The sequence below is a fragment of the Ostrinia nubilalis genome, chromosome 15 (genome assembly GCF_963855985.1).
Source record: "Ostrinia nubilalis chromosome 15, ilOstNubi1.1, whole genome shotgun sequence".
Taxonomy (NCBI): domain Eukaryota; kingdom Metazoa; phylum Arthropoda; class Insecta; order Lepidoptera; family Crambidae; genus Ostrinia; species Ostrinia nubilalis.
The window spans coordinates 2761313-2777369 of NC_087102.1; the positions used below are offsets into that span (position 1 = coordinate 2761313).

At 45.0% G+C, this 16057-nt stretch overlaps 2 protein-coding genes across 2 annotated transcripts in view; one reads left to right on the plus strand and one right to left on the minus strand.

The window, feature by feature from the left end:
• The window catches only part of LOC135078726 (GMP synthase [glutamine-hydrolyzing]), a 26182-nt gene extending 12582 nt beyond the window's left edge, over positions 1-13600 (plus strand). The window contains exons 11-17 of the mRNA XM_063973286.1: positions 2621-2755; positions 4071-4199; positions 5640-5682; positions 6271-6388; positions 7302-7416; positions 7964-8155; positions 11915-13600. Of these exons, the coding sequence (XP_063829356.1) occupies positions 2621-2755; positions 4071-4199; positions 5640-5682; positions 6271-6388; positions 7302-7416; positions 7964-8155; positions 11915-12016 (834 nt within the window). The 3' untranslated portion in view covers positions 12017-13600. The remainder of the gene's footprint in view (positions 1-2620; positions 2756-4070; positions 4200-5639; positions 5683-6270; positions 6389-7301; positions 7417-7963; positions 8156-11914) is intronic.
• LOC135078720 (protein MCM10 homolog) lies at positions 13591-15961 on the minus strand. Its single transcript, XM_063973277.1, has one exon. The coding sequence runs from the start codon at positions 15855-15857 to the stop codon at positions 13716-13718; it is 2142 nt and encodes a 713-aa protein (XP_063829347.1). The 5' UTR covers positions 15858-15961; the 3' UTR covers positions 13591-13715.
• Positions 15962-16057: the final 96 nt, after the last annotated feature.

Here is a 16057-nt window from a genome sequence, read left to right on the forward strand (position 1 = left end):
ATGGGTCTATAATTCTTCAATAAGGTTTTGTCACCTTTTTTGAAGAAGAGTACCACCACACTTCTGTGCCATGTCGTAGGCGTTTTTCCTTCGAGGGTGACGGAATTGAACAGCTTCTGAAGAGCCCTCAGTACCGGCGTTCCGCCTGCCTTCAAAAGCTCAGCCGTGATTCCATCATCACCCGGTGCCTTGTTGTTCTTCAGCTGTTTGAGAGCCATTCTAATCTCGTACAGACTGACGTCCGGGATATCTTCGGTATAGTGTCGGGTCAGTCTAGCTCTTGGGTCTTCGGCTAGATTTGTGACAGGTGCACGTACACTCGTGTATAATTGTCCGTAGAACTTCTCGACCTCTTCCAATATCTCCGGCCCCGACGAAATGGCTCTGCCATCCTCTGTCTTCAGCTTGGTCAGTTGACTTTGGCCAACAGACAGATCTCTTGCGAACACTTTAGAGCCCTTGTTTCGCTCAATCGCCTCTTTAATACGGTCTGTATTAAATTGGCGTAGGTCGCGAGTCAAAGACTTGGAGATCTGTCTGTTAAGGCGCCGATACTGAGCAGCATCTTCAGAGGACTGCAGAACCAAGTTCCGTCTCTCTTCCATGAGTTGATTGGTGAGGTCAGAGATCTTTTTGGTTCCTTTTGAACGACGGGTTTTAAAGAACTTAGACCCAGTCGTTTGGACAATTTCCACGAACCTGTCATTGTATTTGTCCACATTTTCGCAGTCTCCTAGGCATTCGAAACGATTTTGCAACTCGAGCTGAAAGCTTTCGGGGTTTTGGAGTTGGATGGGCGCTGGGCGGAGCGTAGACTTCATCAGTCGACATCTCTCGAGCTTGGGTCTGATATTCAATGTGCCTCTTACCATTCGGTGATCGCTTCCTGTTTTGACCGAATTGATCACAGAGACATCATTGAATATATGCTTCTTCGTCGACAAGATGAAGTCTATCTCATTTTTTGTAGCGCCATTGGGATGCAGCCATGTCCACTTTCGCTGTTTTGGCTTTCTGAAGAAGGAGTTCATCATAAAGAGGCCCTCCCTCTCCATAAAGCCAGCCAGCAGTTGGCCACGTGCGTTCCTCTCTCCGTACCCAAATTGCCCCACTTTCGGCTCATTATCGCTTCGTTTACCTAGCTTCGCGTTGAAGTCCCCCATCACAACGGTAAAATGGGACCGGGAGCCATGTATGGCTCTGGAAATATCCTCATACATGGTCTCCACTTCGTCGTCGGGGTGTTCCGTGGTCGGTGCGTATACCTGTATGACCTTCAGCGAATACCGTTTGGTGATTCTGAGTATCAGCACAGAATAAGTAATAGTACAGGTACAGAAGGATTACTCCGCAAGACGATTTAAATAAATGCGAGTCTTGCTACGACGCGATACAGTGGAATTCAGCTCGCACAGCACTACGTACCTACAATTTTATTCACCTACAAGTTTTGTCTCTTTCTATCGCGTGCCTCTGAACTCTTCTTACGCTGTTAGGGTTGCTGTCTAGTGAAAAAATAATTAATCTACTTATTTGTAATGAGGTACGTATGTAGATAAGTATGCATTCATTATGGAAAACCTTGGGAGAGGCCTTTGTCCAGCAGTGGACTTCATTTGGCTGAAACGAACGAACGCATTCTGAGCAGTAGTCATAGTAGGTTAGGTTCCTATACTATCCTAAGAATTATTGATTACCTACATGGCCAACATACCTTTCAGCATCTTTGGGAAGCGAAAAAAAAAGATTAATCCGATAGATTACTTTTCGAATTTAAACACCCGAACGCCGCACAATATTTCTTTCTCTTTATGTCCATTTTTAAATAATACTTCGATCATAGAATTATAATCATACTACAACGCAAGCCAGCGTCCTGACGAGCGCGCGCGTGACACTCGACTGATATAATACCCGCCGGCGGGGCGCTTCGCTGTAGGTAATTATCGGATGTACCGCGCGGAGTGAGCCAGGCCTGGTATCAGGTACACTACCCTCGCCGAAACACTCTCGATCTGGACCACGTTGTTGACAAGGGACTTGTGGACGATAAACCCGACACCACCCTGGGACTGCTGGTCGCCCTCCCGGAAATAGAGCAGGTTTCCGGATTTAAGAATTATGGTGTCCTCCCCCTCTCTTCGGACTTCACATAATCCTACGATATCCCACCGTAACCTGCTCAACTCTTCCTCGAGTTCCATTAGCTTCACGTCTGTACGCAGTGTGCGAGCGTTATAGGTTGCCAGGGCCAGAGGTCGTCGGTGTTGGTAGCCTGGCATCCCCCGGGGATTCTTCGCACCCCTTGCCCCACCGTTACCGTGACCGCTACCGTGGTCCGGGATAGTGGGGCCGCCGGGGACTAGGGGCCGTTTTTTTGTTTTTACCACCATTTGGAGGGTTTTGCCCTAATCGCCACGCTTGGCAGGCGGGTTGGCGATCGCAGTTTTTTTGCTTGGTTTCGCACGCAGACGCTGCTGCCCGTCCGGTGCTACAGGAGTTTGTCGCCTCTTACGACACGCCTCCTGTTGGCGGTGGGGAAAAGTATTCTTTTACGGCCGTCCCCACACAGCACTTTATATTTAGCAGTGTATTTATAAATCATTCGATATTTCTTTAGGTGCGAGCGTTGGGTGTGGAGCTTGGGCTGCCGGCGGCGCTGGTGGAGCGGCACCCGTTCCCGGGGCCCGGGCTGGCCGTGCGCGTGCTGTGCCAGGACGAGCCCTACGCCGAGCGGGACTTCGCCGAGACACAGGTACAACACTGGTCCATAATCCAAGGTGCGCTAAACACATCACATAAGTATGATGCGTTGAAAGAGGCAAGAGAAATGTGCGCTAAGTGAGAAGTACGGTTTGCTGAGCGAGACGAGACTTCGCCGAGACACTACTATGTACAGTCACGGAATGAAAAGGTTCGTCAGTTTTCAAATTGATTCCTTCAACGAATCGCGAGCACATATTACCTTTTGAAACTATGTTACAGAATAATCTCGAGTTAGAGAAAATAATCTTTAACTGTTCGTCAGTAAAGTTCAAAATTATTCAGATCAAAGTTGTTTGACGATTTATCTTGTCAAGAAGATTATTATGATTGATAAACTAAAACCTTCTTGTTGGTTAAACCTGCCATTATTATTTCTTTTAAATAAAAAAAACTATTGTCAATTGGTCAATGTCATCATTGCATTGCACTGATGGGATAGAAAAATAAACAACCAAAACCTTATTCGTTAGCAAACGTCATATTTATTTAAATGTTAGCAGCACTGTTTCTTGCACTGTTATGTTGGCAGGTTTGACTCTTACAGTACCTAGTGCAAGCGAAAACCGACACTAAGGTGACGAACCTTTTCATTCCGCGACTGTACATAATCCGAGGTGCGCTAAGCGAGTGTCGACACATAAGTATGGTGCATTGAGAGAGCCGATACAGTTGTGGTGCACTAAGTGAGAGCCCAGACACAGGTATGCTGAGCGAGACGAGACCACTAAAATACAGGGTGCGCACTACACTGTATTAATAAGTCCAGCCGAAATAGATGTGATGCGCTAAGTGAGAATCGAAACAGGTATAGATAGTATGCTGAACGAGACGATACTACGCTGAGATGGGTGCGCACTACACTGTATTGTTAAGTCCAGGAATCGGCAACCTTTTAAAAGAGAACAGGCAACAGGCCAGTTGTCTATTCATTCAGCTACGAACATCCATTGTTTTGTTAAATCTTTTACACGTTATAACTATGATTTTGATCAAATGATTGTCGAAACACCGGACACTGGTGCATTCAATAATTGCAATGACTAGACAACACGATCTACTCAATATTTTTGTTCGTTCGATCGTTCGTTTCAGCCGAATGACGTCCACTGCTGGACAAAGGCCTCCTCCAAGGTTTTCCACAATGAACGGTACTGCGCTGCTCGCATCCAGGCTCTTCCCTCAAAACTTTATCAGTGTTTTATTTCCTGTTCACTACCGTTTGATTTTGATTTTATCAGTGTTTTATTCCCTGTTCACCACCGTTTGATTTTGATTTTATCAGTGTTTTGTTCCCCGTTCACCAGGTGATAGTGAAGATAATGGTGGAATACGCATCGATGTGCGTGAAGTCGCACGCGCTGCTCGGCCGCGTCGTCAACGCCAGCACGCCGCTCGAGCAGCAGGAGCTCAAGCGCATCTCCTCCAAGTCGCAGGTAAGCTGACGCTAAGGATATGTAGGGACACATTATACAGTGTGAGTCACGTTAAAGTGTACATATGAAAATAGATGAAACTAGACCTATTTTTATCGACAAAAAAGAGGTCAAAAATTTTTTGAGATTTTTTTTTAATTTAACAACGAAACTGAAAATGGCTCTAGATTTGTAATTTTGATACAGACAAGTTATTATTTGTTGGCCTTTTTTGTGTATTTTATGTATTTTTTTAGTATCGCCTGTTATTTAGCATTATTACTGTTTTTATTTTATCAGGATATACCGCTTAGTTTAAAAGTTATTACGTTTTCTTTCCAATAAGTAATTGGAAGAAAAAAAAATCTATATTTTTTTTTAAATCTCAAAAAAAATTTGACCTCTTTTTTGTCGATAAAAATAGGTCTAGTTTCATCTATTTTCATATGTACACTTTAACGTGACTCACACTGTATTTCGTTGAGATTGCATTTTCGTATTTCATGTTGCAGTCTGTGGCGCTCGCCAGTCGTTCCCTACATCGCATAGAATAAGCCCGCTACCAAGCCACTATTCTAATTGTATTGCCCATTGTTAGATCAAGAATATATTTCTACAGTCACCTTCGGACTTTCATTCAGTAAACCTTCTGATAGAGTAAAGTAACACCCATAGACACAGATATAACACACATACTACACAGATGCTAAAGTGGTGACCCAGGTATTACAGCATGGTGTTACAGCTACGCAACCTCACTACACCGCTATACAGTCCTGGATTTGTCAATAGGCCTAGGGGCGGTAGATTTCAGAGGACGCTAACTTGATTTTCAACAACTCACACCGCTACCAGGCCTGTTCATCTCCGCGAGTTTACATCGAAAACAAAACACGCACGATGGCCCACCTACAGGATACTATTCGACAAGGCCTCACATACGAGCGAACATTGACTCACGCACGCGTATTCTTGTGTATGATGGAAGAAAATAAAGAAAATGGTGTACTAAATACTGTGCAGTATTTAACTGCCTAAATAATAATAAAAACACAGAATGTACTTTTTTTAGGTTGCCTCAAGACACTGAGAGGTAAATAAGTAGTTAATATTATTCATGATAATTCATGCTAAATCATGTATTTCCTCCGCCATTGTCCGCAGTTTGGCACCTCACGTCACATCATTTTACCGAAGTCAGCCCTATAGCTTCGGCTCAGTGCCGATGAACTGACGTTTGTCAACAAAATGGTGCTTGACTCTTGAGACAGGCTAAATTACACCATATTGTTAATGACATTGAGCATACATTTTTTTAAATACCATCGCGAAGTATAACTTCTGTACGTAGTACTTATTATTATTCTGTGCCGCTACGTATAACACTACTCCGCTGTACACGCGCTGACGCGCTAGTCCGAAGTAGTAGTGGAAATACTTAATTATTTATGTTTCTTTCAGGTGGCTGCCACATTATTGCCGCTAAGGACCGTGGGAGTGCAAGGTAAACTAACTGACATAACACAATTTATGTAACAATGAACAAATATTATGTTTATGGCACTTACTAGTAATTATCATTACTAAAAGAGGCTTCATACGAGGGTCAGTAACATATAGATGACCCACGTTGAACTGTCCCACCAAACTCAATGACAGAGGGGCGCTACCATCGTTCAACTTTTTTTTTTTTTTTTTTTTTTTTTATGTGATAGGAGGCAAACGAGCAGACGGATCACCTGATGGTAAGCAATTGCCGTCGCCCATGTACACCCGCAACATCAGTGAAGTCACAAGTGCGCTGCCAACCTTTTAAATCCCATTCCCCCCCAATTGGGCCTCCGGTATCCTCACTCACTCGGCGAAACACAGCGCAAGCGCTGCTTCACGCCGGTTTTTTGTGAGGCCGTGGTATCACTCCGGTCGAGCCGGCCCATTCATGCCGAAGCGTGGCTCTCCCACGGATAAACTATATGGTTTCCAACATGGCAAAAATCGGAACCAGCGATCCGGTATTGACGGTGGTGCCCCACTGTCAATGTCATGGATAGGACAGTTCAGTATTTTGGAACTATAATAAATTTACCACCAGGTGACTGCCGGACATATAGTTACGCGGTGGCGCTGTCGACGGAGCGCTACCCGCCGGACTGGGCCGATATGCATTACTTGGCTAAGCTCATCCCGCGCGTCTGCCACAACGTCAACAGGTATGCTTGGGTTAATAACTATGTATTTAACCCTTAACCAGGCCTAAAAAAAGTAATTGGTTTTCAATCATATCTTCACAGCATAAGGTTCAAATTGATGTAGTTCAAATCAAATAAATTAAATTGTGCCAATACCTGGGGTGGTGGGAGCCTGATGACCTGTACTACAGGTATGCAAATACCTATCACAGGCATCAGTCTCACACAAACAACTTTGTTTTTGAATTGTAATGTGCTTAATAACTTGTGTCATTGTAATGTTTGTGATGAGAAAATAAATACTATTTATTATTATAAACAATCATTTATTGTGTTAGTTATAGGTAATACAATAACACAGATCTTAAATGTTTACAACCGCTATAACCTGCCGATTGGGCGTACAATATTATCTGTGGATACCAGAGCCTGGTTAAGGGTTAATGAAAAACGTGTAAACGACAGCCCCCGAGACAAGTTACAAAACGTGACAAACTTGTACACACTTTTCAACGGATGATAGAACGGTAATTTCTTTATGTTTAAAAACACACTCAACAATTTTTAAAGGCGGTTGTGTTAATCCATAAACTCCATTGTGAAAAAATAGGCTACACTAATCTGTTTGCTTGACTTTGTATTGTTTCTATGAAATAAGGTTTGATGTACTTTACTGCCGCGAGAAACACCATCGAATTTGCTAATCATTTACATTGCAGTTTCGATAGTGTTCGTTGCAGCAGTCGCTTTAATTTGTCTTATTCCAAGGACAATCTACGTACGTGATTTTATTTTTATAAAAGGAAGAAAAAACAGCTTTGCAGCTGCTACACCCGAAATCCTCAACCAGATACCTTATTCTTTCTTTCATAATCAACGAGTAAAATGTAGAAACGGTAAATTCTAATTTTTAACATCAGCCATGTATCCTTAGGGTCTGCTACGCCTTCGGCGGCATCATCAAGGAGCAGGTGACGGATATCACGCCCACCTTCCTATCGCAGCAGGTCGTGTCTACCATCCGCCAGGCAGACGACATCGCGACACAGGTGAGAGATAATGAGTACTTACACTAAAAACTGAATAAACACTTGAAACATCGGAAAACAACACCTCAGAGAAGAGCAGAGTATCTAAAATAGATTTCTATGCGAAATCTAAAAAGACAGGTGTTATGACAGTTTGTAAAACTTATCAAAATGACGGCTATTTGCAATCGCTAGTTGGCGCTACTGGCGAGTAACAGAAGAGAAGACAAAGTACAAATGCGAAAGTTATCGGACATCAGCATCAGTCGCTGTCTTGGGGCGCCAAGTGTCATAAATTTATCAATAGACTAGTGACGGTGCAATAAATATTACGATTCTTCAACCTAGGACCAACAGCAACTGAAGGCCTTCTTAGACACTAGCGAGTGACAGGACCTTATTTACCAGTGGCGGTAGCCGTTATTAATATTGTATTAGATCATAATTCTAGTGCTTCAAAAATAAATCTCATGTAAAGTTGTGGAAAACCTTGGGGGATGCCTTTTTCCAGCAGTGGACGTCATTTGTCTGAAACGAACGAAGTTGACTATGGAATTTCTACTCGCAGGTGTTGATATCAAGCGGTTACGCCGGGCGTATCGCCCAAATGCCCGTCGTGCTCATCCCGATCCACTTCGACCGCGACGCCGCGGTCCGCGCGGCCTCGTGCCAGCGCTCGCTCGTGCTACGGCCCTTCCTGTCCGCAGACTTCATGACTGGCGTCGCAGCTCTGCCAGGATCAGCCGCCATGCCGCAAGACGTGAGTACAATGACCTACAGGGCTGCCTGTCACTCATGCTGGCATCTCGCTTTGCGAGAGAGGGATGGCAATATTAGAAACTTCGGATTACCGTAGCGCTCGCTCGTACTGCGGCCCTTCATGACCGGCGTCGCTGCGCTGCCCGGCTCCGCAGCTATGGCGCAAGACGTGAGAACACTCAAGGAATCCTAGTGTTGACTGTCACCGTCGCTCGTGCTAGCATCACACTTTACGAGAGAGGGATGGCAACATTCGAAACCCCGTTCTAGCGCGATGACCGGCGTCGCCACGCTGCCCGGCTCCGCCCACAGGGCCGACAGGGCTGTCTGTCACCGTCGCTCGTACTAGCATCTCGCTTTGCGGAAGAGGGATGACAACATTAGAAACTTCGGATTACCCCGCTGTTAGTGCTCACCCGTGCTGCGGAGTTCATTATCGGCGTTGCCGCGCTGCCCGGCTCCCAAACCGTGCCACAGGACGTGAGTACAATGACCTGCAGTGTTGTCTGTCACTGTCGCTCGTACTGGCGTCTCGCTCGCTCCCGATCCACTTGGACCGCGACGCCGCGGTCCGCGCCGCGTCGTGCCAGCGCTCGCTCGTGCTGCGGCCCTTCCTGTCCGCAGACTTCATGACTGGTGTCGCGGCTCTGCCAGGATCAGCAGCTATGCCGCAGGACGTGAGTATACCCACTATAACCTGCATTAGAGTCGTAAGAAACTCAAGTCTCTTAAACTTGAGTCTATTTTAAAGATGGGGATCCGTTAGTCACACGAGTTAGAGTCCTTTCAAGTTTTCAATAATAGCTTAAGTTCTATTAAAAAGACTCCAAAACTCGAGTTTCTTACAACACTACCTACAGTGCTGTATTCTGTCACTGTCACTCATGCTAGCATCTCGATATGCGTGAAAGGGATGGCAGCATTAGATACCCCGCTCCAACGCTATGACCGGCGTCGCCCGGCTCCGCCCACATGCCACAGGACGTGAGTACAATGACCCTTAGTATTGTCTGTCACTGTCGCTCGTACTGGCGTCTCGCTCGCTCCCGATCCACTTGGACCGCGACGCCGCGATCCGCGCCGCGTCGTGCCAGCGCTCGCTCGTGCTGCGGCCCTTCCTGTCCGCGGACTTCATGACTGGAGTCGCAGCTCTGCCAGGATCAGCAGCTATGCCGCAGGACGTGAGTACACTCTATTCTTGTTTATTGCATCCATGTTAGGCACGGCTTCCAACAAAGCGGAGCGGAGACGAGACGAGAGTAGCTATCAGCTGTTAGTCTACGCAGTCTACTAATCGTATAACGCCTTCGGGTGTGCGTGGTGCGGAGAGAAGGCAGCTGGGAAAGAGGCGCCGCAGGACATGAGTTCACTGACTATGACCTGCAGGACTGACTGTCGCAGTCGCTCATGCTAGCATCTCGCTTTGCGGGAGAGGGATGACAACATTAGAAACTTCGGATTACCCCGCTGTTAGTGCTCACCCGTGCTGCGGAGTTCATTATCGGCGTTGCCGCGCTGCCCGGCTCCCAAACCGTGCCACAGGACGTGAGTACAATGACCCGTAGTGTTGTCTGTCACTGTCGCTCGTACTGGCATCTCGCTCGCTCCCGATCCACTTTGACCGCGACGCCGCGGTCCGCGCCGCGTCGTGCCAGCGCTCGCTCGTGCTGCGGCCCTTCCTGTCCGCAGACTTCATGACCGGTGTCGCAGCTCTGCCAGGATCAGCAGCCATGCCGCAGGACGTGAGTACAATGACCTGCAGGGCTGTCTGTCACTGTCGCTCATGCTAGCATCTTGCTTTGCGTGAGAGGGATGGCAACACTAGAAACGTCTGATAACCCCGCTGCAACGCTCGCTCGTGCTGCCACGCCCACATGCCGCAGGACGTGAGTACAATGACCTGTAGTGCTGTCTGTCACTGTCGCTCGTACTGGCGTCTCGCTCGCTCCCGGTCCACTTCGACCGCGACGCCGCGGTCCGCGCGGCGTCGTGCCAGCGCTCGCTCGTGCTGCGGCCCTTCCTGTCCGCGGACTTCATGACTGGAGTCGCAGCGCTGCCAGGATCAGCCGCCATGCCGCAGGACGTGAGTACACTCAAGGAATCCTAGTTTTGACTGTCACCGTCGCTCGTGCTAGCATCACACTTTGCGGGAGAGGGATGGCAACATTCGAAACCCCTGTACAGCGCCATGACCGTTCCCAAGCCATTCCGCAGGACGTGAGTACACTGGATTTATTGTTTATTGCATCCATAATGTTAGGCCCGGTTTTCATCAAAGCGGAGCGGACAGGTAGCTGTCAGTGTATTGTGGTTTACTAATCGTATGACGCCTTCGGGTGTGCGTGGTGCGGGAAGAAGGCAGCTGGGATAGAGGCGCGCGAAGCTCCGCTTGGCGGCCATGCCGTAAGACATGAGTACACTGACTATGACCTGCAGGACTGATTGTCGCTGTCTCTCATGCTAGCATCTCAATATGCGTGGGAAGGATGTCAATATTAGAAACTTCGGGTAACCCCGCTGCAGCGCTCACTCGTGCTGCGGACTTTATGACTGGAGTCGCAGCTCTGCCAGGATCAGCCGCCATGCCGCAGGACGTGAGTACAATGACCTGCAGGGCTGCCTGTCACTGTCGCTCATGCTGGCATCTCGATGTGCGGGAGAGGGATGGCCACATTAGAGACTTCAGGTAACCCAGCTACAGCGCTCGCTCGTGCTGCGGCCCTTCCTGTCCGCAGACTTCATGACTGGAGTCGCAGCTCTGCCAGGATCAGCCGCTATGCCGCAGGACGTGAGTACCTATAACTGCACTATAACCTGCATTAGTCGTAAGAAACTCAAGTCTCTTAAACTTAAGTCTGTTTCCAAGACTAGGACCCGTTAGTCACATGAGTCCGAGTTCTTTTGCTTTTGAGTCTTCATAAGTAGCTCAAGTTCTATTAAAAAGACTCCAAGACTCGAGTTTCTTATAACACTACCTACAGTGCTGTATTCTGTCACTGTCGCTCATGCTGGCATCTCGCTTTGCGGGAGAGGGATGGCAATATTAGAAACTTCGGATTACCCCGCTTTAGCGCTCACTCGTACTGCGGCCTTTATGACTGGCTCCGCGGCAATGCCGCAGGACGTGAGTATAATGACCTGCAGTGTTGTCTGTCAGCGTCGCTCATGCTGGCATGTCGATATGAGTGAGAGGGATAGCAACATTCGAAACTTCGGTGCTGCTGACTTCATGACCGGCGTCGCCGCGCTGCCCGGCTCCGCAGCTATGCCGCAGGACGTGAGTACACTGTGGTCTAGTGGTAAGACCACTTGCTTCAGATCCAAAAGCCCCCGGTTCGATTCCCAGTGTGGGTAGAATTTTCTGTTCTGTTTGGTTGGTGGTAGGGCTTGTTCTTAATCCGCCTGGCTAGCCACCACCATCTTACCAAGTCTGTTGTCATAACGTTAATGTTAACAGCATTGTTGTGCTCCGACAGTTAAGAGGTAAGATAACCAGTTCCTGTAGTTGAGGATTCTTGAGGATTTATCACTTTCCAGGTGAGATGCAGACCAAGAGCTTCCTCATTGTGGATAAAATAACACTCGGCCCCTCCTATTCCAGTGTTCAAGAGCATTAAAAGCAGTTTCATTACGAAAACATTCTTTAATTTGTATTTGGTAGCAAATTACGAGATTGCAGCTTTATTACACTTATTCGTACGAGAGACGAATTAAAAGCGACCTGCAACCAGGAAATAAAGACTATTTATTTTAATTTCAGGTGGTGGACCGAATGCGCAAGGAACTGCAGTCGGTGCCGGGCATCTCTCGCGTGCTGTATGACCTGACGCCGAAGCCTCCCGCCACCACCGAGTGGGAATGATGACGCGACGCATTTTGTACCTTTTTTTACTGAACGAACGCACCGCACGCAGTGGTCCCTCTCCGTTCATTCCGTTCCGTTCACAGGCTGCGGTCTCGGCTGAAGTTCAGATCGGTTTTTTTTAATTCGCTAAGGCCAAGGTGAAAAACCGTGCCGTCCGTTGACTATATGCGCAAATCTGTCGAGTTATAAAAATATAAAACCTAGATTCTACTCGGTCTTTTTCACTCGTGTCGGTAAGATGGAAGAGAGGTGGATGACCTGATATTAGTTTTGCGGGTAGAGCAACTTCCTTTTACAATATGACCATGACATAACGTCAAACATCCGTGATTTCATAACCTGTAGGTACAATACAAAAATATAATGAATTATTTGTTATTGATGAATAAATGTATTGCATTCAATTCTTCCATTAGATAAATTGTTTCCAATTAGATATTTTAAATTCGTTACCCACAAGTAGCCTTATGAGGATAGAAACTTCACACTTATAAAACAGACTGTTTCTATCATGCGCACGAAATGCTAGCACTTACCATACGTTACGATCATTTGAAGGTAAATAGACCGCAGCCAATCAGTCCTATAAGGCCTAGTCTCTATCATTGCGTTGAACTAGGAAAATAGGGAATTTGTAGCAATAAAATATATGGCTAGGAATAGATCGCCAAACCGCACATGATTGAGACGAGGCCGTTAGCGCTACATCAACCAGTTATGTTAGGTTTTGATTTGGTTAGGTGAAAAACTTCTCAAATCTAAACAATTAGGTATCGATCAGACATTTTTACTGTCAATTACTAACATTTGGCAATCACGAAACAACCTACCTCGTAAAAGCACAGCGTGAAGACACTGTTTGTTATTTTGTAAGGGATTTGTACATAATCGTTTATCTGAGGCTACTCGATATCTGTGTGTACCATTGGAGTTTTAATTGGTAAATTGTTAGAAAATAAAGTGCCTAATTCTTTATAGCACTTCTGGCGTGCAAATATGCGATCTCGCCAATCGCCATTTCTCTTTAATATTATAATCTACTTCCCTAGGAAATGCCAGTTCGCGAGATTCGGGGATAGTACGCTAGCCTTTCTAATTCTTCCATACAAAATAATGGTTTTATTTTTCAATTTTTTTATGTGAAAAGTCGCCCCCGCTCAGGCATATTCTATGAAATGAATGCAATTTTAGTAAATGTTTGTAATTATCACTATGATATCTTAGCAATATAATCATTTAGTTTGCCTGAATGGGGTTTAAACGCTTAACTAATTTTGTAACACATTTGTATATTGCCACATTTTGGACCACTGCTTGTATAATGAAGTTTTGTAAATACATTTCTGTAACACATGATACATTGGTGTCGCATGTTGTTGTTAGCTCCACTGATCGGTTTTGTAACATGTATGTAGTAATTTATTGTCAAAGGCTGTGTAAAATTTTATAAAAAGCCCAAGATTATTCCGCGCGACAAGGTTATTATAATGAATCTTGTAAATCGAAGACACTGTTTTATGGAATGGTTCAGTGTTATTGACTGGAAGTTTCATAATAAAATTATATTATGCTTTATTTTCATATTGTATTTTATTTATAAAAATAGTCAATCCTCTTAAAATGTAAGAATAAAATAAACTAGCAATAAAAGTTAAAGCAACACAGTATTGTCTTAAAATATAGTTACAAAAATGTTTTAGCTATCTGGTACTAACAGATTAATGTTCTTTCCCGTATTTACTTGTCCACCAATAAACGTCTCTTCTTCACCTCTAATGGACAGTCCATCAGAAAGACTTGTGACTTTCTTTTCTCTGAGCATGGGAGCCTTCTCCCAGCGGGACCCACGGCAATTACTGCATGAATGTAATGGAATCAGTTCCAATGAAACAGTCCTGTTGTTACAATCTGCACATTTGAAAAACCTTTTAAAGGTATCCAAGACTTTTAAAGGATGCCTCTCATCCTTGCACAGTTGAGCAGCAGAGAAGGCTGTGTACTTGCACTTGGCACATCTCACAGCTTTACATGCCAGCTTGAAAGTGTTCAACATTTTATCTTCCATAGCTTCTTTCTTCTCCAATTTGCTAAAGTACCTCTCTTGCTCATCATCATCATGCTGCTCAATCAAGTTCTGATGAGCTGAAGATGCTTCAAGAATCTTCTTGAACCTCTCTGACATCACTCCTTTAGTCTTCTTAATTTCCTCATTGGGTTTTGACTTTTTGCATTTATTTTCTTCACTCCCTGAAGTATTAAGGTTTTCTAAAGCTCTCTTCTTTCCAGCTTCGGTACCCTTGATATTATTTGGATCTATTTTGGAAATTCCACCACTTTGTTGTATCAGTCTTATAGCATTTGCCTTTGCTCTTTCAGCTGCTTTCTGACCATATGAAATATTGAGGTCTATTGTGCCACTACCTTTTAGACCAAATCCCTTGCCAAGCTTAGGTGAGAATGCTACTTTATCAGCTAAACTCAACCCTGAAGATGATGACTTGGAACTAACTGGACTGGAATTGGTGAGGTTGTTCAACCTTTCACTGTCAGATTTCCTTTGCAATGTAGGACTGTGAAGTACGTCTGATTTCTTACTCATGAGCCCGGCTCCATAGGGTGCCTTATTCATCATCAGTTGGTCTCCTTCAGACTTGTAGTAGTCACTCAAAGACATAAGCCTGTTTTGGTCCTTCTCTTTCACTTTTTTGCTGTTTCCTGTTGGTAAAGCAGAATACGCCTTGCCCCCATAGATGACTGTATTCTTCCCAAGTACCTTATTCTGCAGATTGACTAGACCCTTGCCCATAGTGGAAGACTGAAGTTCCTGCCGCTTGCTGAATTTTTGGTACTCTTGCTTGACATGATAAATGCAATGTTCACATTTGCTTGCATTGACAAATGCTGTGCAGGGCTCACCATTTTTCTTTTTACTTTTACAAATACCCAAGTCCTTTGAATGACCAAGAATCATGACTCTGTCCGAATGATCCACACTCAAGCAAGCCTGATCAGCACTGTTCTGTGACCTGTCTAATACACTGGGGTTTAATACTGCAACAACTGTTCCTTCACTAGTTTTCCACAAATCATTGTAAGCCTTTCTGAATAAAAACATAGAAATTGTCTTCATATCATCCTTTAGATCACTCAATGTCCAAATCACAAATTGATTGCCTTTCTGGGACTTCTTTGTTGCACTTTTTCGAACAATGACGCCACCAATCACCCAGTCTTTTGATAAATCTTCATTTTCTACGTGCCGTTTTACCCTCAACATGTTAATAGCTTCTCGGCCCTGCATTCTATCGAGAAGAGCAGAACTTGATATGAGTGGTTTAGTAATTCTGATTCCAAAGATAGGATCAGTATAGACATCCGCGCGCTGCGCAGTTTTTGTTTCTGGGACACAGAATTGATTCTTGCTGTTCTGATCTGATGTGTCTGGCTTTTTAATGAAAGATTGACTACGTTCTACCTTGATATCAATGTTAGTTTGTCGCAGCCTGGTTTCAAAGTCCAATCTTTTGTGAATTTGCTCCTGAACCTTATTATCGAGTGCCTTCTTCACTTGTGAACCATAGTCGTTGTATTTACGTTCCGTATAGTTTCGCCGCTCTTCATCATCCGACGAGTCAGTATCTCCACTGTGGATAGCTGAGTTTTTGATATTCTCCACGTTTGTCTCATTTTGTACTGGTTCTTCTGCGTTATCAGTGCACTGAAATATATCAACTTCTTCGATACGGTTTCTCTTCGTCTCGACCTCATTTTCGGGGTCTTCTCCTAAGTCAGCACTTAGTAATTCTTCTAGTTGTGACAATTCATCAATTTCATCCATGATCAGTGTAATAATTGTTTAAAAATGTCGAAATAAACAAAATGCAAGCACCACAAGCCACAACAAATGAAATGGCGCCAATATCCTTTTGTCAAATGTCAAATATCAGCTGTTAGTTTTTTTTAACCTTGCGCATATCAATGACATAAATATCACGTTACTTAACGTGATACTTTGGTAAAAACACATGTGTGTAATTA

Coding starts and splice junctions, on each gene's coding strand:
- LOC135078720 (XM_063973277.1), bottom strand. CDS start 15,857: ATGGATGAAATTGATGAATTGTCACAACTAGAAGAATTACTAAGTGCT.